General features: G+C 39.4%; 1 protein-coding gene across 9 annotated transcripts in view; it reads right to left on the minus strand.

Annotated features, from left to right (window-relative positions):
- The window catches only part of LOC125011835 (ral guanine nucleotide dissociation stimulator-like), a 47308-nt gene that overhangs the window by 18660 nt on the left and 3800 nt on the right, over window positions 1–24848 (minus strand). For 3 of the 9 annotated variants that reach the window (XM_047591240.1, XM_047591247.1, XM_047591239.1), the window contains exon 1: window positions 9868–10204. The exons of 2 other annotated variants lie outside the window; for them this stretch is intronic. In XM_047591240.1, coding sequence (XP_047447196.1) covers window positions 9868–10056 — 189 coding nt within the window. In that variant the 5' untranslated portion in view covers window positions 10057–10204. Of the gene's footprint in view, window positions 1–9867; window positions 10206–15905; window positions 16059–22514; window positions 22822–24848 lie in introns of those variants that run through there. 4 more of the 9 variants (XM_047591248.1, XM_047591243.1, XM_047591244.1 and 1 more) reach the window with 3 other exon arrangements.

Below are 24848 nucleotides of genomic sequence, written 5' to 3' on the forward strand. Positions count from 1 at the left end.
TTTGTCAGTAAAGTAACGTTTCAATGTAAACACATATATCTGTTAAGATCATTTCATTTAGCCTCCATTGAAACTGATCATCTCTGATTGATCAGGTCAGCAAATACTGAACAGTGTAAAGGTAGGCACCAAATAATAAAGTGAAATAACGTCTCAGAAACTCAGATACTGAACTTGAGTAACCTAAGCAGAAACCCTTGACAGATTAATGGTGGGAGAGGAGACAAACCCGTGGACTGTTGTAAATGCTGAGCAGAATAATGGCTGAGGCGCAGCTGCAGCCGAGGGCCTTGACAGTAGGAGAGGTGCTTATCAGGCAAACCACAGAGGCCACGTTGCTATCGCTCAAAGCCCCAAAAAATGCAGCACTCAAGGGCAGCGCCTCGATCAGTCCGGAGAGTCCACTCCAGGAATAAAGCTCCTATTCATGCCTATTGCATGTGATGAACAAACTGCTGCTACAAAAACACACAAAACTGAGCAATCGATACTTCAAACAGAAGGAACTCAACAAACAGAAGATGATTTTGGGCAACCTCTCAAATAAACTCAGTATGAACAGATTCTGTGGAAACAGGAAGAATTCCCTGTGAAATCTTAAAAATTAAGTCTGTCCCACACATTCCACCAGCCTGACTTGATGCTCGGTCAACCACATCAGTAGCATCCTGGTTACAAACAGACAGGATGTGGCTGCTAAAGATGGACGTCCTTGGCACCCAGATGACAGAACCCAGATCAGATAAAAATTGGCAGCAACATTTGTGAAAACCCCTTTATAGGACGAGCAGTAGCTTCTTCTTTGTCTTATTTTAGTGTGACCAATAGTAAAGCGCTCATGTCCCATAGGCCGATCGACAAAAAACAACCCACAAGTTGGTGAATATAATGCGTCTACTTTAAAGTCAAAAGCAGGTGATTATATATATGGTATAGTAGAGTATAGTAGAGCTAGCATGGACCATCTGCTACTGGTAAGCAGATATAGACGAGCTTTTGTATTGCATAAATATTAAAAAATTCATGCAGCTGTTAAACTTTCATATATAACAATATTATAAATAATGGTCGGTTAATGATTTAATTGCTCCCAAATCTACCTGAATCTTAGGAATCCTGACACATCTGCCAAATGTCACAAATGTTGATGGAAAGACTGAATAATTACCTCAAAACCACACTCTACAAGTAATGTTTTTTTGGCCATTTTTCTTGATGAACAGGAAGAAACTACAGCAGTAATGTCTGGCATCCAAGAAACGGCCTCCTCCACAACGTCTCTTATCAGATTCACCTACACCATCCAGACTTTGAATGACCATGAATGTACATGTAGGCTGGAGGAATGTGAGTTGCATAAAAGTGTAGGCAAAGAGTCATGAGGCAGAGAAAAGGGGAAATATCAAGCTACAAGACTCCTAAATGGATATGGATTTTTTAAATTATTGTTATATTTTCTTCCTTTCTTGCACCTTTCAACTCTACACTTATAATAAAGATGAAGTTGTAATAAACAAAGCTCTCTGGTGGAAATTAAATGTTTCACCTCACTCATAACAGCTCATTGACCATCAATTCAGGAACACATCCCACCCTGTATTTGCTGCCTTCGTAAACACAACCTCCTAGCACAGGAAAAGGATAAAACAAACATATAGGTAAACCCTTATTCTGAGCTGAGTTCCCCTCAGGATAAATAACTCTCGAAGCCATCGTATGGGACTCATCAACACAAAACACACCTGCTTAGAAAGTAACCATCACCCATGTGAGGCAAACGCTAAATATAGAACGGCAGAGAAAACTCCCAAAGGAAAGAGAAAACCTGCCCCTGAAAAACGTCAACAGCTAAACAAAGCCAACAATAGCACGAGTCCATTACAACCCTGTAGCACAAGTCAGCGACTTCCCCTCGCTAACAATGAGCGCTGAAAGTCAGTGAGATCATTTGGAAGTGGGACAAGAGGCGCAAGAGGGAGGGAGGTGTACCTAAACGTCTAATAAAAAGACTACGTATTGAACCAGTTCTGAAATCTACTAGAAGAAAACTTTATGTACTGACATACTCACTTGATCTTCCCCAGGATTTTGCTATGGCAATTAAAAAGTTTGGCACAGCCCTTTAGCTGCAGACAGCTAAATCCTATGTCAGCACGCTAACATACTACAATGCCAACGCTAGCATGTTGATCTTTATTCCAGGTTTACCACCGCAGTTTAGAAAGTTGACAAGGCAATATTTTGTTTACCGAGTGCATTAGTTTGCCACGTATTTCTATGCTGGCATGTTTAACTTAATCATGTTTACCACATAAGCTCAGAATGTCAACATGCTGATAACCAAAAGCTAATGACAGCTGATGATTTTCTCTGCCATTTTTATTATTCTCTGAAGTGCCCCCTTGTCTGTAGTATACCAGCACACTTTCAATGGTGGACGTCACCAGCAGGTTTTCCAGCAGGTTCATTTTGCAGAGTAAAGTGTAATCTCTGCTGGGACTATTTTCCTACTGCCCTGGTGTTCTCAGTCTTGGGAGATGGTAGACCCCATGAATTTAAAGATGGGGACCGGCAACCGCCCAACCAGTTCTTATGTTTTGTGCTAAAACAAAAAGTTATGGGATTAGCATCGACAACTTATGGAAACCATGAGATTTATTTCTGTCAAATGAACCAGTGGCTAATCAACAATTGAAAAGAAAATACAACAACCAAAGACAGCAAAAATAAAGCATCACTTCGAAAGCTGGTACAATGTGTAGGTAACACAGGATAGCAAGGCTCTTTTGTACATACACATATGATGGCAAGTGGTCAGTTTAGATTTTTGCTCAGGGTATAATGATGAGTAGCATTGCTCTCAGCAAATGCTTTATTTTTACCAGTGCTTGTGCTTCTTCTAGCAAAAAAGATTTTGCAGTGAAATTAAGTTGAACAAAGAACTGCTGATTAGATTTTGGGGATGACCTCAATCTACATTTCCTGCGATCAGACAGTTATTTTATTTGATCTTTTTATTTAGCTGTAAGAAGCTTGTTTACTGTGTTTATGTAAATTCATACTGACAAGAATGACTCTCATACACACAGTTTTGTCACTTTCAATCACTGGAACATAAACCTGGATTTAACCCTGTGCTAAGGACACTCATGTCAAATGTGTTTAAAACTGGATGATCGAGCCATATATTGCAATTCATCATGGGTTCCCAGAATTAGTAACATCTTGGCTTTTACTATGTTTAATTAATTTGTGATCGACTAAACTTACATTGATCTTTGCCTAAAATGTTTTATAGATTGGATGGCAGAAACCAGGCTGATATCATGCACAGATACGCCCCTGAACGCCCCTTTGACTACAAAAGTACCAAGTGTTTACAGAAATACCACAAAGCACACATATTCTACAAAAGTCTGGGTAAAACGAGGGACACTCTCCATTTGGCTATTTGAAAAACCAAAGTACCAAATGTGCCACATTTAGGTTTCACCTCTTGAAAGGGAATCTGGCAACAAATTACTATAGACCCCCACTACAAGATGAAATATAGACGTAATTCAACCTCTGGCTATTTTACTCAGCCTGTACCTGATCACTGTGCATAAAACTAATTTCCATCTGGGTGTTGTGCACACATATACCTTCCCAGGGAAATGAATCACCAAGGCATGTTTGACATCATGGCAAAGCCAACTCCACAATAGAATAGCTATATTGTATTTGTTATCTGTCATAGCTGTCATTTAGAACAGCAACACTTTCATTGACTGCACCAGAAAGCAAAGCTCGGCTGTTCACTCCTTTGGCAAATTAGTATGATACACATGCTCAAAGTGCTCACATGCCCAAATCACCTCTCAACTTGTAAGTTCTATGGGTGTTTCATACTATGAGCGAGTAAAACCGTTGAGCTGCAATACGAACAAGGATAATCCTGCTGAATCAAATCAAATCCTTCCAGAACCTTCTCTAGGCTCTGTCCTTCCAATACCGCAACTGACTCAATAGATAAAAATAATTACAGGTTCTGTTTTGTCTCTGTTTTGTGCTAACAATACTGTTGTTCCTATCTGGTTTGTAGACATTTCTCAAATACACAAAAGTCACATCAGTCCAGAGGACACAACTAACGTTTGCTCCTGTCTATAAGAAAAACTTGCACAAAGACTACAACCAACTTTTACTGATCAGCCACAACATTAAACCCAACTGTCCCTTGAAGTCCCTGGAAGTATGTTGTTGGAACGACTCATCGCAGTGTTTACTAAAAAAGAGCCTATCCAAACGTCAAAAGTGAGGAAATTCATTAAACAGAGAGCCAGACACTAGAAAGATATTCCTTGTTTTAATACTTGAACTTGTAGAGGGCAGTAACTGGAACAGTAGCTCAAACCATGCCAAAACTCAAAGTAGCTGTAGCTGAGTTGCTGAATATTTGGACCATTACATTGAATTAAGTGTGATTGTAGGCGGATTTATGGCCAGAGTGTAGGAATCATTGGTGTATCCTTATCAGTTGTTTTTGAGAAAATTAACTCAACAGAAACTCATACGCAGTTCAGACTTCTAATATATTCTAATATGAGCTACAAACTATTGTACAAAGCTGGCCTATGAGATGAAGATGAAAAATAAGAACAACCTTCTATGTGTCTTTAAAACTTGATTTATTTACTTTTGTCATTTCCTGCTTCTCTTCTCATGCTCTGGCTCTCTATAGGCTGAACAGCAAATCAGAGTGAACTGCTGATAGGGTTAGTACAAACAGTGCAGGACAAAAAAAAATAGATGCTTGTCTACAGCCCGTCACTGGAAATCATCCCACTCTGGGCTTGTTGTGTCTGTTCAGGCTGATTAGGTCTGACAGCTTTCAATACGATCTTCTCCATAAACACATTTCTGTTAATGTGTGTTTTTCACTTGAGCACGCCTGGTCCAGATACTAAACCAGATTGAGTGCAGGATCAGAGAATTTAACATAAAGTGGAGAAGTGACTGTTTTTCCAGGCGTCAGGACTTCACATTCCAGCTACTGTCTGTTTCTGCCATTCTGTGCTCGGCTACTCTCCTCCAAATGAAGCACAACAAAGCTCATCTGTGGCAACAAGCCGGACTGTGCAGTTCCAGTTCCTCATCTTAAATATCTGACCTAATACAACATCCTTCGATATTCGTGTTGCAGCACAAAGCTGACTGAAGTCACATTTTTTCATATAGATCTAGGTCACTTGGATAAAAATAGATATGAGATGTACAGTGTAACCTGAAGCCTGTGCTGTCCTGTTTTCATCCAGAAATGATGTTTCTATGAGATTATTTGTTCTATGAAGGATATCTACAGCTGTAATGTTATGCCATTCATCCACTTGTACACTAAATCAAATACACAAGGGTGCCTAAAGCCAAAGAGACAACAGAGCCCATGTTTTCCAGGAGTCTTGAACTGCTCTGCTCGTTCTTTGATTCTTCAAACTGATCTTGAACTGAATCAACGACGGTCTGAAGTAATTACAGTTTCAGGCCTCTTGAGATGGGCTCAGCAGGCTGTAGTCAGTTGTTTGTCTAGCAGTGTTTTTATGAAGGTTTGGTTTAATCCTGGTCATAACTATGTCTATATTTTAGCTTATGTACGGTGTTGGGCTGCAGCGTTTGCATTGGGTTTATAAACATAAGATTACAGCCTGAGGAGGTGTCTACTTAAAGTTAAACAATGTATTCAAATACGCTGTCATAACTTGAGTCAATTTAAGACTTACAAAGTGTGTCACACACATCAAGCCAATGAAGTACTACGTCCTCTCGTGTCTCCTGCGTTTGTGCCAAGAAGATGACCAAATACATACAAGGAAACAACTCTACATACCAGCAGGTGGCAGTAGTCTGTACTCATCATTCAAAGGAGGGAACAGGAAGAGTTATAGACCTCCTCACAGCTTGTAAACAATGTGATGTTTTTTGAGGGGCGGGACTTAGCTGGAGGCAAAACATCTGAAACACTATAGCCTGTAAATGCCGGTTAGCATATTTCAACAGACTGTTTTGTCTAGAATGGGTGAGGAAAACGTATAGTTTAGAAAATATACTAATACACTCACTTCCCAACACCGTGAGTACTATTTTAAAAACTCTGACAGATGGGACTATTCAGCAAACCCTACACTCACTCACTGGATGGACAATTTGAGGACACAGAGGGGACGGAGTCTGGTCTGTCTTGATCAGGTGAAGCCTCTCCTACAAAGGTATCACAACAAGTGAACCACTGTGGAGGGTAATAGTAAATGCAACTTCTGCTTGGACACCCCTGAAACACACTCATTCATTGTGTTAGCAAGTGGGTAGCATTAGCATTAACATATAACAAGAAATCCCTCAAATAATGATTAACTTAACATAATTTGTCAAACCGATCATCTCTCACTGGATGGATGATTTGACAGGACTGCCCACCATGCAACGGCCAGACATTTACACGTACCTAATTGAGAAAGCCAGCGTCCACACAAAAGAAAAACTGAAGCGTTATAACAATGTCTATAACATGTGCAAGATTTGCAATAGAAGAATTTAAACGATGACTTTTGTCGATACGAACACAAAGGGGCTGTCTTTATCAAGTGAAGCGGTTCGGTTGGTATTAGCATTAACAGGTAACAAGATGATTAACTGAACCTAATTTTAGTCGCCATGTTATAAAACTTCAAGTTAGTGTTCTTGATTTTTCGTTTTTTTGCAGCCAAAAATACACTACAGCATTTTCACGGTTGACAATTACAGTGTCCGCCTCAAGTTCCCCTCTATTTTGCCTCCAGTTAACATCGTGACATAGGCCATGAAGAGCTCTATGGCTGAGAGAATAGGAAGCTTTGAAGAATTACTATTAGCTGGGAGGCTACAAAGCTGTGGACAAATTCACGCCCAATGTCCCTGTTACTCTTCTGCCTATCACTAAATAAAGCCCGCTTAAACAATTTGATTGGTCCAGCTGATTTTTGCCTGAGCATAATCAGTGCCCAATGTTAACAATCTAGACCAATCTTCCACCAAAAACATTTTGTTGGTCTGGGAAGTCAAGCTAGCTTTCAGGCTAAGACTCTATCACTTGTTCCAAAATTTGTGTCGCGTCCCCAACTCTTATGACGCACACAAACACACAAAAAACAACGCTGTTAATAGTAGACACACAGATTGTGAAGAATCATAGTCGAACATTTTGCGAGACCACATATAACATTTCACACTGGGGTGTGTGAAGCATATATTGCTCCAAATAAAACTAGATTCAAACCAGAGGAGGAGATTCACTTGGAACTGACGTTCAGCCCAGATTATCACGTAATGTGAGGTGTTCAAAGATTTGTTCTTAAGCCACCTGAATTGCAGACTAATTGGTCGGATAAAACTTAAGTTTGAAATTTAGGATTAAAATCTAGATGATTCTCTTTCACAAGCCAGCTTGACTTGTTGACATCCGTGTCCCTGTGAGATCAGGTGAGGTGAAGCTTTGAATGCTCTCTGACCTGACACGATAATCTAATAATATCCTGTAGTGTGTGTTATTATTTTCAAATCTTGCAGTGTGTGCAAGTTTAAGATTAGGGAGAAGATTAGCTGTTAAGATTATCCTCAAGTGTGTGACAAAAACTAAACACACATGTGAACAGAATGGTCTCTTACTGGTGTTTAATTGCATAAAACACTGAACATTTTCATTAGCAATGATGAGAAGCGTGAGTAGTTCACTAAGTTTGGTCAGGTCACAGCTATAAGACTTTTTGTTTCATTTGACAATAAACGGCAACATTGCGTCCTGCGGTCAGCTGCACGCAGCAGTAACATTATCTCATGACAACCCTCCATTTCAAAGCTACTCGATCCCCTCTGCTGTATGATGCAGAACGCACAGACTGATGCTGGAGCCAGAAGGATCAACAAACAACTGGATCCAGACCAACCTCGGCTACTGATCAGAACCATGTAACAGAACCTCGGCATCAACGAGTGGGACAGGAAGAAGGGTGGCGATTGTGGAGGAAACCCCTCGCTTCTGCAGGAGGGGGATTAAGCATTAGGTAATTGTGTTAGTGGAGAAGGATTAGATTAGAGCAGAGGGATGAAACAGAACAGGTTAGCTGGAGACCAAAGCAAACATTTTAATAATGAGCTTGTGATATCAGTCTGATTGATGGCAAACAGGCCAGAAAGTCTCTATCAGGCTTCATGCAGGACCAATAAATATTATTATTCCTCCTCAGCTATTATCTGAATGAATGTACAGGACATTTGGACCCCAGCGCTGCACAATGTTCCATGTAATCCACAGAAAAAAATATATCTTTGATAATAAGTTGAAGAGAAAAATAGGGTTATAGATATGAAACAGGCGAAATTTGGTCTTGATTGTTTCCTGTTGTTGATGCTTTAAATTATGACGCGATGACAGCAGTTACATCAATTTGTCAAGTACTAAGTATGCAAATATTGGACTTGTGTACATGTAATCCATAAGTGAAACAGCAACAGACTAATTACACCTGTGAAATCCATTCTGTAATATCCATTTCCTTCTGCTTACCTGAGGTGGTTTAGACTAATAATGAATTCCAGACAGGATAACAAGCTGTACAAATTCCAAAGCATCTTTGATGAAATGGGTGGGCAAGAACATATCCAGGTGTTTGGACTGTACTTGGACAAATGTGTACTTTAAATCGGAACAGTACTTGAGCAGTGACTGATTACAGCCCACAAGCCACTTGCTAACTGTTAGCCGCAGTCATTTCTAGATGCTAATTTAGTAGTTAACCGAAGGTATGGTTGAAACAACTGTTGTATAGCTGGTCTGAGATGGACGTTCATAATAATACCTACACTACAGTAGAGCTGAAGTTTCCTGATAATCAGTTAGTCATTCAAGAAAATTCCAAGGTAAGAAAAATGATTATAAAATGGCTTCTAAAATGTTAAAATTTGCTGTTTCTCTCTGATAATCAACTTTTCTGGAGTGTGAGTCAACCATTTGTGGAATTAATTAGTTGAGAAAATAATCTATTATGGCATTAAACCATAATAGATTATTTGGGACCATTTGGGACCATACTGACATTTTAGTGTAACAGTACAATCATGGTAGAGCTCAAACGAGTGGACTAATCAATCAGCAACTACTTTGATAATCATTTTATCATTTAAGGAAATATTTTTTGGGTTAACAAGATACACTACAATAAATGTCAACATGTTGACTGTGTATTCTAAACTATGTCCTGTGATAAACAATTCAAATATACATGACCTGACAAACATAACATCTATTCTTAATATGAAAACTCCTGTGTTCGGTCAAATCTGAGTCAACGACACCTTCACTGAAGGGGTATGGAGACATAACAAACCGTGAGTGTGTGGAGGAAGAACTGATAACCACAAGTGAAACAGAAAAAAGGCAAGTCATCCTGTAACAGTAGTCCCGTGCCAGCGTTTGAACTGAGCCAGTATTGTTTTAGTTTAGTATTTTATGTCATTGTAAATGTTATGGGAATGCCATAAAATTCTTTTAACAACCAAAAACGAATCACTTTTAACACAATAAGGTGGTTACCTTCGAAATGCTTAAAATAAGAATGTTAAAACGTAAGTTGGATGTGTTGATGTGAAATTCATCACCTAATCTTTAAGACAAGAACAACTGGTTTTAAAGTTGGATAGATCATGCTAAAAATATCAAAAATATCAAAAATCACTACCAAAAATAACCTTCAAAATCCGTCTGGATCGGCTCCCAATAACAACACAACAAACCGGACCAGCTAATGGACCGGAGTGGGCCCCTTATCCTCGCCTGTCCTTCATCCTCCTCCTCACCTCCAGCAGCGGCAAGTCCGGGTCCAGGTGGGTGAAACTGTGCAGGACCACCGGGCTGCGGTCCTCGACCACTTCCAGCCTCACCCCGTCCCAAATGTTCCGCACCTTCCACGACGAGTCAAACATCTCGACCAGCTGTCCCGGCTTGACGCTGTGCGCCTCGGTATAAGTCCCTGAGAAAAAGACCATGGATGCCCGCGGAGCCGAGAGCCGCAGTCACAGCGACGGTATCGGCATCTTTTTCTTTACTATTCTATGCCGGTGGTTACAGCAGAGATGGAGGGAGGGAGGGTAAAGCGGCTCTAGGGGATCATCTGGACCGTTTAGCGAAAGCGTGACTCAGACTGAGAGCTTTTCTAAACCCCGCCCATCACAGCGGGTTGCCTTCATGAAAATCGGAAATATCACAATACCCAAAAATTCAGTTTAAATCCACACAGAATAACAAATTCGACGTAAATACCAGCTGTCATATATCATGAAATAATGTTATAATGCAAACTATGAATAAATAAAATTCAAAATTTTCTTTTAGAATTTTTTTAAGCAATATATCGATATTTGTTGATTTAATTTAAATAAAAGCCTGTTAAATCATAGTGTAATCCACTAGTATAAATAATGCCTTACAATATAAGATTCCTTCACTAAATACTCGTACATGACTGCTCTAATGGTTAGTTGGTGTTCAAATAGTAATTCAACAGGGTGATCATACATGATCATATGATCATACAATAAATGCAAATCTCTGGAATATGCTCGCCTGTATCTGAATGCAGATGACAGACAGTGGGGATAAACGACTGCTGCTCATGAAAAATGAGCATGTCCTACTGCTGAAACTTCACAACAAAAGAAAAAAAAACACAAAGAACTGGCTTATATTTTAAAGTATTAACAGAAAATGGAATTCACTTAAAAAAAATGAAAAAGTTTTTTTTTTTTTTTCGAAATTTTCCAAATTTCAACATCTCAGCCAGGTAAACAACTCCTTTCAACAAAAATTTCAATCTGCACGCAGCCTAAAATTCCACGTGAACAAACAAACACAGTCTCAACCAGCCATACCATTACGATCACCTTTGGCCACCAAAAACAGTCGAGACTCGTGGAGGCATGGAGTCTGGATTTCTGAAAGTGTGCTGTAGTATCTGGCACCAGGACGTTAGCATCAAATGAGGCCAAGTCAACACTTTGAACTTGTGTTCATCAAACATTCCTGAACCGTTAGAATAGTGTTTCCATGACAGGATGGACATAGTCTACAGCAATGCTTATGTAGAAATAAAGTAACAAAGTAACATCCACCTCAACAGCAGCACTCATCCTACAATGGAGAAATTGCAATTTACAACAGCATACAAGCGATCAGCAAAAATATCAAGAGTAAAAAGTGTAGGATATAAAAGATAAATAAAATAAAATGAAATAGAATAAAAAGATACAAGTACTGACAAATATAGAACAAGCATGGTAGAGTATGCAGGGTTTTGAATTGCACAGATGATTGTCAGATATTGCACAGATGGACCAGGTGGAATATACAGTACATAGTAAATAGTGTGTTAAACCCTGAGGTGTAATAACATTGCACATATTAAGAGTGTTTGTTGTGGAACCTAACAGCAGCAGGAAGGAAAGACTTTGTGAATCTTTCCTTCACACAGCCACTGCCTCCACTGGCTTGTCTTCCGACTATAATGCATCCTGCTGCTAATGTCTTGGTGTCAGAAAAGGGAGATAATTAACTTTAACTTATCCTCTATGAATAAGTACGATGCCATATTTATTAGTCAGACGCAACAGTGATTTCTATTACAACAATAGCAGTGTTTATTCCACAACTTCCTCTTAGAGGAAGATTACGAGGTGTCCTTGAAGGCACCGTTAACTCCTCCACTCTTAAGTCATACCTTTGGGAAATGATGGTAGTGTTGTTTCTGCTCTTGCTATGGCAGCAGGCAGTGTGGGAAAAGAAAATACACAGATGAAACCATCTAAGCAGTAAATGAAGAACAGCTTAAAGGGGCTTCTACTGAGCACAGGTGCTTTAATTTTATGCCACATCTTCACAGTTATAGACAGAAATACTTATATGTCTTGTATCACAATTTTTTCTACATACAACTATTTTTTTGTACAACTGATTAAAAAATGACTCACAAGCTGACTATTTTCTTCAATAACCAATTAAATGTTTTATGTAAAATGCCTGATATTTAGATTTTCAGAATAAGAACTAGTCCCTGTAGTGCTCTGGATTAGAAGTTTTAACTTTCAAGTAGTACATTAATGAGTTATATATAGTTTAATTCTGATCAGCAACAAATTATAGAAGCTGGTTACATGTAAGCATTTAAGATCTAATGTTTTTGAAGCTTTAATTTAACTTAGCAACAGACTACTTTTAAATGATGCAACAATTTATGGAAGAACTGTTTTAATGAGGTAAATGACCCAACATTTAATTGAGTATTTCCTTGAATAATCAAGTCAGTATTTTGTGTCAAATGTCAGAAATCTAAACATATTAAGCTGAAGCTTAACAAGTGAATTTATTTTATTAGAAGGCAATTAACTAACCAGGACTAAATTCTTACAGCAATCATGTAAGATTTGCAGTTCTTATTACGTTATTTCAGATGAAGCATCTTAAAAAAAAACTATGACTTTACATGGTACAAAAGTAGTTCATGGCTGAACTACCCTTTTAACTGGCATGTAACGCTGCCTCCTACTGGAAAAAGTCAGGAACAAACGTTTCCCATGATGGTGTCTAACTAGTTAATTAAGCTCTTTCTTGGTTATTTTGCATGTTTTTCGAGCGAAGGAACAGAAATCAAACTTACTTTTCATGCACTAACCAGAAGAAGAAAATGTAGAAGAAGAAGAAAAGGAAGAGGGTGTGAAAGTGATTTTGCAAATTTGAGGAAAACATCTGCTGCAGCAGCAGAGGCCAAATCCAAACAGTGGACACGTTTGACCTCACCAACCTCCCCATCACCGAGCTGTAGCACCACATCACCTCCAGATGTGCAGCTGCTGGTGTATAACAATAACAGAGCCGGACAAAAGACAGGGAAGAGGACGAGGGGATCGATATACAGTGGTGGAAAAACGTTTTTCCACCCTTAAAATTCTACACAATCTCAAATATTATCATGAAATCTTTTTTGTGTTTCAAAAAGTGTGGCTGCATTATATTTATTTTGTTCATTGTTTACAATAAAAACAAAAAACAAATTCTTGACAGTTTCAGTATGTCAGTTCTCAATGTGTTCAAACCTCAACAAAAAATAAATAAACTATCACGTCATCAAATTAATATTTAGTACCATTAGCAGCAGTAGAGCTCTAATCCTGGCTGGCATGTTCCCCATGAGCCTTTCACACTGTTGAGGGCTAATCTTGTCCCATTCTTCTTACTAATTATTATATTTAATTCCTCTAAATTATTTGGTTTGTGCTTTGAAACAGACCTTTTGATAATCCACCACAGATTTTCAATGGGGCTCATGCCCGGGGGTTGGTCATTCTAAGACCTGGATACTGTGCTCCTGCTGCAGTGTTCTACTGGCCCTGGATGTGTGTCAAGACATTATCTAGCCATGATCTAAAAGTCCATCATGTACAGTGCGGGTGGAACACAACTGCTGAAGGACTGCATCTGAACTTCCTGCTGATCTGGCAGCAGCTGTACACTTCCTGACTGAGAATCTGTATCTTCAGGCATGTATCCTGCGTTAGGTTCCTTGTTTTAGCCATTTTTGTCTCTGAAGAACTTTCAAATGTACTGACTTTATATAGACACGAAGCATTTCAACAGAGAAATGTCTATTAATAAAAAGCACAGCCTTCATAAGTGCCTTCTATACTGAATTTGTATAGTATTTTGTCTGTGTACTAAAAAATGTACTTGAAGACCTAAGAGGGATTCTTAATGCAATATTTCACAAATGCATTGGCTGTCCAAAAACTTTTTTTTCCACCACTGTAGATTTGAAACATCTTGAATTAACCTGCAGATTATATCATCTTGATTTTGCAGACAAAAATAAAGAATATCTGCATGTTGCTTCATTTTTGTCTCCTGAAACATTTCATTGACAAAACAGTTCATTACTATTCAAGACAATAATCAGACAACAATCAGCTAAAGGATTGGTTATTTTTAATAATAAGTCACAGGTTACCTCAGGTAGAAAACGATTATAATTTCTTTTTGCAATCGATGTTTGAGCTGGCTTCATCTAAAATAACATAACTATGGCTGCAGATAACAACATTGTGATGCTGGTTATCCGTGTTACTCTAATCTGACCAATTTTTTCGTTAACATTTCCAACCCAGTATTCAGACTAAAGTTACTTATCCAAGTCCAATTATCCAATTTTTCCCATTTTCCTGAGAAAAAGGATATATTTTTTCTTTCCTCTTGTCTCGGGGAGTGATGTCTTCTATGCGAAAAGTCACGTTTTCAGCATGAGGACAACTCATGTGTAATAAATACCACGCAGTGACACAAATGTAAATTAAATGGAGGGACGTGTCGCCTGAAGACAATATTATGGTTCGCTGTACAGACTGTGCTGGCAACACAGTCCTATCTAGCTTCAAAAACACAACATCAAATTTAAAGAAACATGTGGTCCCCCACCACCCAAACAACAAAAGCTGGACTTTGGTGCAAAACCAGTAAGTGGGGGAGAGTTGAAGAAGTTGGTCGGGCAGTTGTAGAGGACGCCTTTTTTTCTAACTGTTAAAAATGCAATAAAAATGCAGTATTTTAAAACACATTTTGGATTTGTTAAAAATTCACTTCCAATAAAATTATTTCATCTCTCATCTGCAAACCTAAGCAGTCTTACAGGAAGAAGAGGATGCTAATGGTTTAAAAACACAGCAGACAACAGTTGGAGTCTAAAAACACTGGTCCTAAAATCTCAATAGCCTGGAGCTCCAGACAACTTTTAGTCATCTTCCAACTGCTGGAAATCAATATCAGAGGATGTTGTTGTGCAGCCGCTGTGGCTCTGGCTGATGCTTCGACATGTTTTAGTGTTCCCTAAGGAGGGTGACGTTAAGAGCCTGCACCGCTTTCTCATGCACTCACACAAAGAAATGAACAGCTATGCAGGGGATGAACCTGCACCCAGATTCAACGTCACCAACCACAGCTGGCCAAAACTTTTCCAACATGGTTCAAAGTAAAACCAGGGCATTGACATGTTATTATAGTTTGGGCACCACAGCCCAGACAGAAGCTAACTGTCCGACACTCGAGGCCTGAAGGTGGTTATACTGGGCTGCTTCCAGACACATAAATCTCAAACTAATAAAACACAGTAAGGATGCCAGACTACAAGAGAGTACGTAGTAATACCATAGGGAACAGGCAATTATTTTATTTTTTATTATTTACAGTAGATAGATAGATAGATAGATAGATAGATAGATAGATAGATAGATAGATAGATAGATAGATAGATAGATAGATAGATAGATAGATAGATAGATAGATCATGAAGAATACAGCCAACAGAGAAGTAGCACATATGCCTGCTTGCAAGGAAACATCTCTCCATACCATTAGCTTTCAGGTTACAAAGCTAGGATGAGCTACAATTAGCTGGGAGGCTAGAAAGCTGTGGATGGGTGGGCGGGGGGGGGCACAATTAGTAGGTAGGCTAGGAGGAGATGTTATTGGCTGGAAGGCTAGGAAGCTAGGGAGAGTTACTATTAGTTAGGAAGCTAGAAAGCTAAAAGGAGCACTATTAGCTGGAAAGCAAGGAGGCTTGGGAGAGCTACTAGTAATTGTTGAGGCTAGGGCAAGCTACTATTAGCTGGATGACTAGAAAGCTAGGAAGAACTACTATTAGATAGGAAGCTAAGAAACTAAGAAGAACTACTATTACCTGGGAACCTAGGAGGCTAAGAAGGATCTGGAGAGTATTATTACTGGGCCTCTTGCAGTTGAGTATCTTTTTCCTTTTAGATCCAAGAATAAAAAAATAAAACATTTAAATGAATCCAACCTGTTTGTCTGCTGCCCTGACTGTCCTGTAAAAATCCTCGCTGTCCCAGTAGATGCCCGTCCTGACCAGCAGTCCACAGCTCCAACGATTCCAGCACCACATCACGATTTTGCTCAGAACCGGACCAAAAACCTATAGATCCTGGAGCAAAAGTCCTCAATGAGCCCCCCCCTCCCAACTACCCATCAGGCCTCCCACTCCCCTCGCCACAGATTGGCCGAACCTCCACAGCCACATGTTTACTTAAACAGCTGTGTCAACAACGCAGAGAACAACACTAGAAAAAAATTAACTTTTGCTGGGGGAAAAAAAAGGAAAAAAGGAAAACGTTTACGAGAAACTCGCCTGGTCTGATCATGTCAGTCAAAGTTGAAGTGAAAATCTCTCAGTCATAGTGAAATCAAACCTTCACCACAGCAACAACAGCAAAAAGGCTCTAGTGACTGTCAAAAACATTGATACAGAAAATGAAAGCAAAAAAAATAAAGCAATGAAATTCAAAGCCACTTCCCTGTGTAACTGAAAGAGGGAATCACCTAAAGAAATCTTCAGTGGCTTAGTTTCCCTTTTAAAGTGAAAGAGCAGTGTTGCATTCACAATGCCGACATGCATTTAATGCACTTAATAAAAAAATCTAAACAGATCATTCAAATGGTTGGAAGAGGACAAGGAAATTTTTCCTCAATTTTCTCTCCAGCTAAATTTATTCAGTAGTAGAAGATGACCAAGATGTTTCCATGTTGCTGTCCACAGAGTCCAGCTTCATTCTTTTCTAGCATTTGTTTAAACAAGTCATTTGTTGTCAATAAATTCACCTCCATGGTGCTCATGGTGATTATGTGTATGACATAATCATAATAATAGCTGTTGCTATTCTATCCATCTCCACCTGAGTTGAGTCGAATTTCTTTACAACATTTAGATTTCACTATTGTGTCTGTTTTAAAAATAATGACAATGGAATAACTTTGAAAAATGAACATGGGTGATAACTTCATACACGATATATCACCAAAAACAATACCCATGATAAGAATTTGCCATCTCGTGATGTGATAAATGCAAGTTGATGATGTAGACGCGTGCAACGTACTCAATGTCCTTGCAGCCGCAGCTCACAACAGCCAATGAGGTTCCTCATCTATAATAAGGAAGGGTTCTGATATCAGAAGGTGGATGTGGAACAAACTAGTCTCTTGTGAAAGGTTTGCAAAAAAAAAAGACAATCCTTGAGCAAGACACTGAACCCCCGTTGCTCCCAGTGCAACTGGCACTAGTGTGTGAATGTGTGTGTGCTTCTGTTAGCGAATGTGTGGATGTGTCTCTGACTGTAAAAGCTTTGAGTAGTTAGAAAAGTGCTATATAAAAGCAAGACCATTTACCATTTAAAAGCCGGAGTACAACAAGAGACAGCAACACGTCAGCGCAAGCGACATCTTCCAGTAAATTAGGGTAAACTGATGTCCCCGATTTCTGGGGACATGGATGACCTGTCCCCCAGCTAAAGCCGAAAATGTCGTCGATTTTGGAATGTTATGAATGAGAAAAAAAATGTTGAAAATGAAAATAAATAAATAAATATCACGGTTGCCGCTCGTGCTGCTGTAGCTATTACAGACACAGGAGTTTAAATATGTTTAAATATGAATAAATAAATTAAACCATCATTTTCATGAAAGTGTTTCTTCATTTCATCTTGATAACGTTTAATTGCCCCCAATGTCCCCGAGTTTCATTTCAGAAATCTGGTCACCTTACGGTAAATTAAAAAAAGAAATGCCGACACATTCAGTCAGTCCATTCCCTATGATAAGCAAAGCCAGCAGTGGAAAGATAGAACCAAAGAGATGCTTTCACATTTCAGACTTGTTTGATTAGTCACCGTTTTCTCCACAAATGTAAATTGTCAAAACCATGGATTGGAATTATACTATTTTTATTGTAATTTTTAATGACTTAATTGTGATTTTTTTTTAGCCCATATCATCTGTCCTTAATGAACAGTTTTTCCAAGCAAGGTGCACATCGAACCCATGATAGAATGATTTGAAATTCTAAAGTTTAATATAATAACATCATTAATACCAAATGTAAATTAATGGTACCCAGTTCTGTCTCAGAATTAGAAAAAAAATGTAAAACAAATGAAGAATAATAAAATAATGAGCACTAGAGACTAATGAGGCCGTTTTACAGACACTCAGACACCTTGTCTCTGCTGCACTGGGAACAAAAAACTCATGAGAGACAGTGTGAAGAAGAGGTTTCCCATTCCCAGACAGCAAAGTGAAGCAGCCTCCAACAGTGTCTGGATTTATTCTCTCTTTTTATTCCAGCCTGCAGAGCCATTCTGTTGCTCATCTGAGCTCCAGGCATTTTAAAACGCTTTCTCACACCAAATGACGGTTGCGACACTGCTCTGAGGCGACCTGACAACCGTCGCCTGGACTGAGAGAAAAACTGAACCAGCCACTGTTTGCTCAGTCAGAAAGATTACTCTGCATTGTATGTTGATTGATCCTCTTCATCACGGTGAGCTACAGCTTTTCATCTCAGGGTCTTTTGTGTCTTTGATCTGACATATTTCTGCTTGAACTAAATGAATCCACCAAACAGCAGATGTTTGAATGTAGGAGGCAACTTCTGCTCGAAATACCACAGACAAAAAAGGAGGAAGAGGAGGACAAGAAGAAGAGAAAGATGTAGGACAAAATGATGGAGAAGAAGTCATTCGTACCTCGGCACAGAACGGGACAGCAGGCTCTAGTGTGAGTGCACCCCCAGTTTCTCCTTATAGAAAAAGGGGAGAGTGAGAAGAAGCAGAAGAGAGTTGAGGATGAGTTAGAGGAATGGATGTAGTATACAAGGCGAGTGGAGAGCAGGAAAGAAGATGAAGAATAAGGACAAACGCAAAACGCAGGACGACAAATGGGAAAACAAGAAGAATAGGAAGGAGCTCATCTTTCTCTCCAACAGACAGAGCAGAAGATGATCCCGAAGTCTACATGTCTGCAATGTTTCTGTACACTTCATCCTGATAGTTACTGAAAAACTGTCTCAACGCTGACTCCAAAATAAAGTACTTCCTCAGTGTCAGTCATTATCAGCAGGCCTCAGACATCCAGTTGTTTCCTTCAGAGCTGGTTGACAGTTTGACACCTCAATCACTTTGTATCCCAGAGCATGTGACTTTTAACCATCATGATCTAATCAGATCTCTTAGTTTCTGAGCTGCTTCAAAGACTAATATTCTGCTAGACATTCAAAGGTCACAAGTTTTTCTGACAGATAACACCATTAAGTCACACCGCTGCTCTCAGAACAGCTGCAGGACCTTAATTAGCTTCGAATGAAAACCAGAAACCACAGGTTTGCATCCTGAGTCACATCTTCTGTCTCATTATAAATGTGTCTTTTGTGCCTCTGTGAGATATGCTAACTTCGAACTTACTGCCTCCGGTATGGAAAATGTTTTCTGTCAGATTTAAACACAAACATTTAAAATGATTGCTATAAAGCTCTGACCACAACCAACCAACGATGAACAGAGACACAGGAGCCTTCATGCTCTCGCACACCTGCAGCATCGTCCTGGAGAGGCAGACGGAGAGCGGGAGGTGTCTCACACTGATGGTCATGCCTCAGAAACATCAGTTGATACCAAGTCACCCCTCCATCAGTGACACTTCTGAGGAAGGTTCCTCCGAAACATGTCAAGGTCAGAGTAACATCTTCCTATTATTTAAGAAATTAGTGTCTGAGAAAAAGGGAAAAGTTAACCTATTGAACACCACTGAGCTACAACAAACCAATGTTAAACAACATTCTGGCAATGAATGCTGACTGTGACATCACATCATGTCTCCTGTGTCCGGACCAAAAAGTTGCGCTTGCACACACAACAAAGACCACAGCCAACAACCAGCTTGGACATATGTTCTGCACTTGAGAGGAAATACCCCCTTATACCAGCAAGTGGCAGTAGTCTGTATTCATCTTTCAAAATGGGAAAGAGGAAGAGCTACTATTAGCTAAACTGCAGGGAACTGCAGGGACTGTGGGGTTTTAACATAAAACTAACCATAACGATTAAACAATTTATTTCAGCCACATTTGACTATAATACAACAACGGACTGGAAACAGGGAGCGCAAGTGACTTCATTTGACCCCAGAAAGGAATTTAGGCCACATGAAACATAATCAGGTGTTACGGCCGAGACTCTGAGAGTTAGATAGAGAAGAAAAAGCAACAGCTGAGAGCAGATATCCACCTCCAGCACTGACAGAACAGCAGAACATCAAATCCAATTAAATGTTATTGTTAAAGCACAATTTCACGTATCACATCAGAAAATAACTTCACAGCAGTTTTGTTTTTGTAACTATCTTACACCCATATTTCTTTTTTACTAGCATTTTTATGTGTAATTGAGCTACTATGACCAAGCAGTTTCCCTTGTGGATCAATAAAGTCTTTCTAAGGCTTTGTGAAGAGAGTTTTAGACAGAAGGAGGAAACCATTTTCTAAGTCTATGTATCTGCACACAAATATGCCATTCTCACAACTTCTATTTGTGTTAAAACTGAATACTCCTATTGTGCTATTGATATGTAATGTATTGGTAACAACTCAAGTAATTCATACATTGTTATGTGTAAAAGTTTGTGATTTTCAACTAGATTCGTAAGTTCTTCCATAAAAACATTTCTTTATGAAGATGGGAACACAGTGTTAGTACGTTAAAAAACTTTAACAATGCCAAATATATTTTGAAGTATTTCTGAGAAGGATAGGCAGCAGTGTTTCCACAAATAAATAAAATCAAAGACCGTACCTTAGCATCAATAAGGCCACTTGTGACGTTGCTGCTCATCTCATGCATTTGGGCCGAAATGTTGCATTTAAAAACAACAGAAAAAATCTTCCTACCAGTAGGTGGCAGTAATCTACATTTATCATTCAAAAGGGAAAACGGAAAGAAGGGAAGCTATTATTAGCTGTGAAGCTAGGGAGCCAGGGAAAAACCAAAAACAGATGCGGCACGAGAACAGAAAACGGTTGACCATAGGCTCGGAGTGCTACAGCCTTCAGACAAAAACCTTTGCCATTTAAATGGATGAAGTGAAGTGATGCCAGATTAACAGTGCTAATGAAATGTTTGCACACAGCAGCAACAGATCCGTGTTTGTCTGGGGTTTCATTAACAAGCTGACTCAGGAGGTCATTCAGGCGCAGTCATGGGATTAATACAGACACGAACAAACATGTCAAAATGTGTGCCATACTCTGTAGGGATATGGTTGCCTGGGTGTCCAGTCAAGGCTCGTACCAAGCACGTTCTTCACAGTCAATTACGAAAGTTAAGAACAATAATACCAAACAAAATAAAAATCCTCCCAAATCATGCTATATTAAAGTCACAGGATTTTCCTGGGCTATTTGAACCCAAGCGACCACTATCTGTGTAAGTATCTGTGGTCACACCTGCCATTAAAATGCGTCTCCACGTCCCCAGCCCGCACTTCAGATCTGATCTTAGTTTTTCTGTAACTAAACACCAACATCATTTGGTCAGTCAAATATTTTGACAGCTGCTGTCTCTAACAGATCTCTACCTACCACTGTATCCCATGATGAATAGCTGGTTGTTGTATGTGTGTCATGAGTTTGGAAGATTCAATTTAATTTCAATTAAATTCGACTCTTTTTATACAGTGTCGATAACAATACAAATTGTCTCTAGATGTATCACCTTAGTATGTGTTCACACTACCAAAGGAATGAGGCCAAATGATACCCAGGCCACCTCTGGATGTAATCTCAGGTTAGATCATTCAATGTGTCTTGGATGTGTTCACATTCGTACTTTAAATTGGACACTTGTATCAGATTGTCCAGGTCAGATGTTAATGCGATATTTGAATGGGGTAAAACAATGGATAAACTCCTAGTGACTCATGTGACTTGTTAACTAGGCCTAATTGGCTTGTAATCGGTCTAAGTTGTGAAGCAAAATAAGCCAAGAACAAAATAATAATAATAAAAAAAGATTACACTGTTAACAATACAAATAGTGAAATACTACCATATGGCAATGCCAACTTTGTGACACTGTACACACACATTCTCTTGCCAAAATATTAGATATACTAGTGAACACATCCTAATATAACAATCATGTACTAAATATTATCGTCATGACCTTATAATTTTAGTTAATGTTAAAACCATGTTCTGACCAGTTTGGAAGATGTAGTCTGTGATACTTTTAAACTCACTTACTAAAACAGAGTAGCCAAAATAACATGTGAACATGTGCTGGTACAACATTATACAATTCAATAGTATTACAAACCACAACTTGCAAAATTAAAGATATGTCAGATAGTTGAAACTCATGCTGAATACCGGAGCCTTCAGGAAGACAGGATTTAGTGCAGGACTGTTATATTACAATTTATTTACTAGTGTACCTAATGAACTGGCTAGTGTAAATGTACTGTATGTCACTCAGACAGACAGAAAAATATAAATGTGCACATGCACACACATTCCAACGCACAGTTATAATTTCACATACAAATGCGGCGTTCTGTCAGAGCTCACCAGGTCGTCCAGGATTGTGACGGGGAAATCGAACATGCACATCTTGACAGGCTGAGCAAGTGCCCTGTGGAGGCTGAACAGGGACTTGGCTTCCATGCTGCACGGTGAACACACCACGCATCTGTCGCTCGGCAAACATACAGCAACAAAAAATAATAAATAAAAAAAAAAAACGAAAACAAATAAAGGAGGAACTCTGCAATGTGGCTAATCACTCGGTCTGCCACACACCGAAGACTGAAGCAGTCTCGAGGAAGAAGAGAAGCCCCTTCTACCTCTTCCTCCTCTCCCCCCTCTTCCCAACAACCCTACTCTCCCCTCGTTTCCCTCCCTCTTCCTCTCTTTCCTCCCCCTCCTCCCTCCGTGTCTCCCTCACTAGGGAATGTCTTAACTGCCAGCAGCTGCTCTCTCGTCTTTCCGTCTTTTGGGGGATATTGCCCAACAGCTCAGCAACACTCAGCTGTTATGCCACGACGACCGCAGAGTGTTTACTTTCAATCTCGGTGCAACATTCAGACGGAGGCGTTCAGACTCAGCCATAGAGCGTCTGCTAGAAGAAATGAAAACCTCGCCAAATGAAATACAGCAGGTACACGCAGTGGGGCTCCGTGTTGCTGTCTGACTCTCTTCTGCTTCATTATGCTGAAGCGATTTAATCAAGAGAGAAGGGCCAGTTCTATTTTGCTCCTGTAGTACTGAGTTGTTTGTGCGAACCTCATTAAAGATGAAGCAGGGTGACCGCTTCTGAATGTATCAATCAACCTTGTTCTCATTAATGTGAAACCCGTCATCATCTCAAAATTGTTTTCTTTTGGGAGGCTAAAAGTCTAAGAGTCCCCCACATCATGTTATTAGAGTTATTGTCTTTTTGACGGTCAGCAATCACTTTTTAGTGTCATTTGTGTCTTGCTGTGTATTTCTCTACAGCTAGCTTTAAACTGGGTCACATTGCATTTGGTTTACTGTGAATACAACCTGTTCAGTGGATAGTCAGAAAGTGAACGTTTAGTCCTCATAGTTGACGTTAGAACCAGGACAAATGTTCAAGTGGAAGGATTCAGATCCCAGTGCAACTCTGGTGGGGTTTACCTGATCAGTACCTATGAAATATGGTCAAAAGAAGGACAAGAGGTGAACAAGATTCCATGCCTCAAAGTGGTCGTAATGTTATGGCAGATCTGTGCGTGTCATGCACATGAATGTTTACAAGCATGTAACTGATGTGCTTCATGTTTCAGCTGAAAGTCTGACACACTAGTTGGTGGCGATGACATGCCAGCTAGCAAACATGGACACAAACAACGTAGTTGTGCTCACTAGACCTTTAAGGTTGTTGAGGTACTCCCTGATTTACGTTAATAATGTTCTTGTCTGGCATATTTCTGTTAATTTTACTAATATTTTGTGTTTTTTTAACAGATTAAAAGGCTCAAATTTACCTGCAGGTTAATCAATGAAATAATCATTTGATGCAAGGTCTAAGTCTAAATCTAAGGCGTTAAAAGGAAAATAGTGCTGGTGAAGAGGAAACAATAAAGTTTGATTTGAAGATTTTAGACAATTGCATTTCTGTTGATTCAGATCAAATCAGAAGCATCTTTGCTGTATTTTTGATATAGTCTCTTCATCGTGTCTGCAGAAATAAACCAGAAGGGTCCTGCAAAAAATATTTCTCATCAAACCTGTATGTAGGTCACACAGCTTTTACCCCAAATGGCTGAAAGGTTGATAGAGAGGAAGTACGTGTGTTCTGTCCTCAAAAGAAAAACAAATCTGTGAAAACATGTCTGAGGTTTTACTTTATCTCGCCTATCACGTAAGTCCCACTTTCTGTTTTTTTACACTGCCGCTGTCACCGTTGTGTTTCATCATCATGCAAATGTACTAAACTACTGAACTCAGAGTCCGTACTGTGTAATTATTAACTGCATCTTCGGGGAAAAAGCAAAAAATAAATAAAACACACAGCAGTCCCGGAAAACTGTATTCTTTCTGTCTTGGCTAATATTTGCATTTTTACAGGACAGTGTGACTAAATTATTAAAGTATGTGCTGGCTCTGAGTCCAAGTCTGCAGTCTTGGGAAAATTCTGCTCTGATTCAAAATGACGTTGAGGTTTGTACGACAGTCGTGTGAGAATTAAGTGCTTTTTAAATAACGAAGCAACAGAAAAGGAGGAAGAAGAAAAAGAAGAAGATGAAGAAGAAGCAGAAGAGCAGCTGAAGGAAAACAGTGAGAGGGTCTGAAACACCACTGGGAACTGTTTTCAGATGCAGAGGCCGTCCCACGGCTGAATACTGTAGGAGAGGGGTTGTCATGGAAACAGGGAGGCAA

Source organism: Mugil cephalus, chromosome 8, assembly GCF_022458985.1.
Source record: "Mugil cephalus isolate CIBA_MC_2020 chromosome 8, CIBA_Mcephalus_1.1, whole genome shotgun sequence".
In the NCBI taxonomy this organism is placed as follows: Eukaryota; Metazoa; Chordata; class Actinopteri; order Mugiliformes; family Mugilidae; genus Mugil; species Mugil cephalus.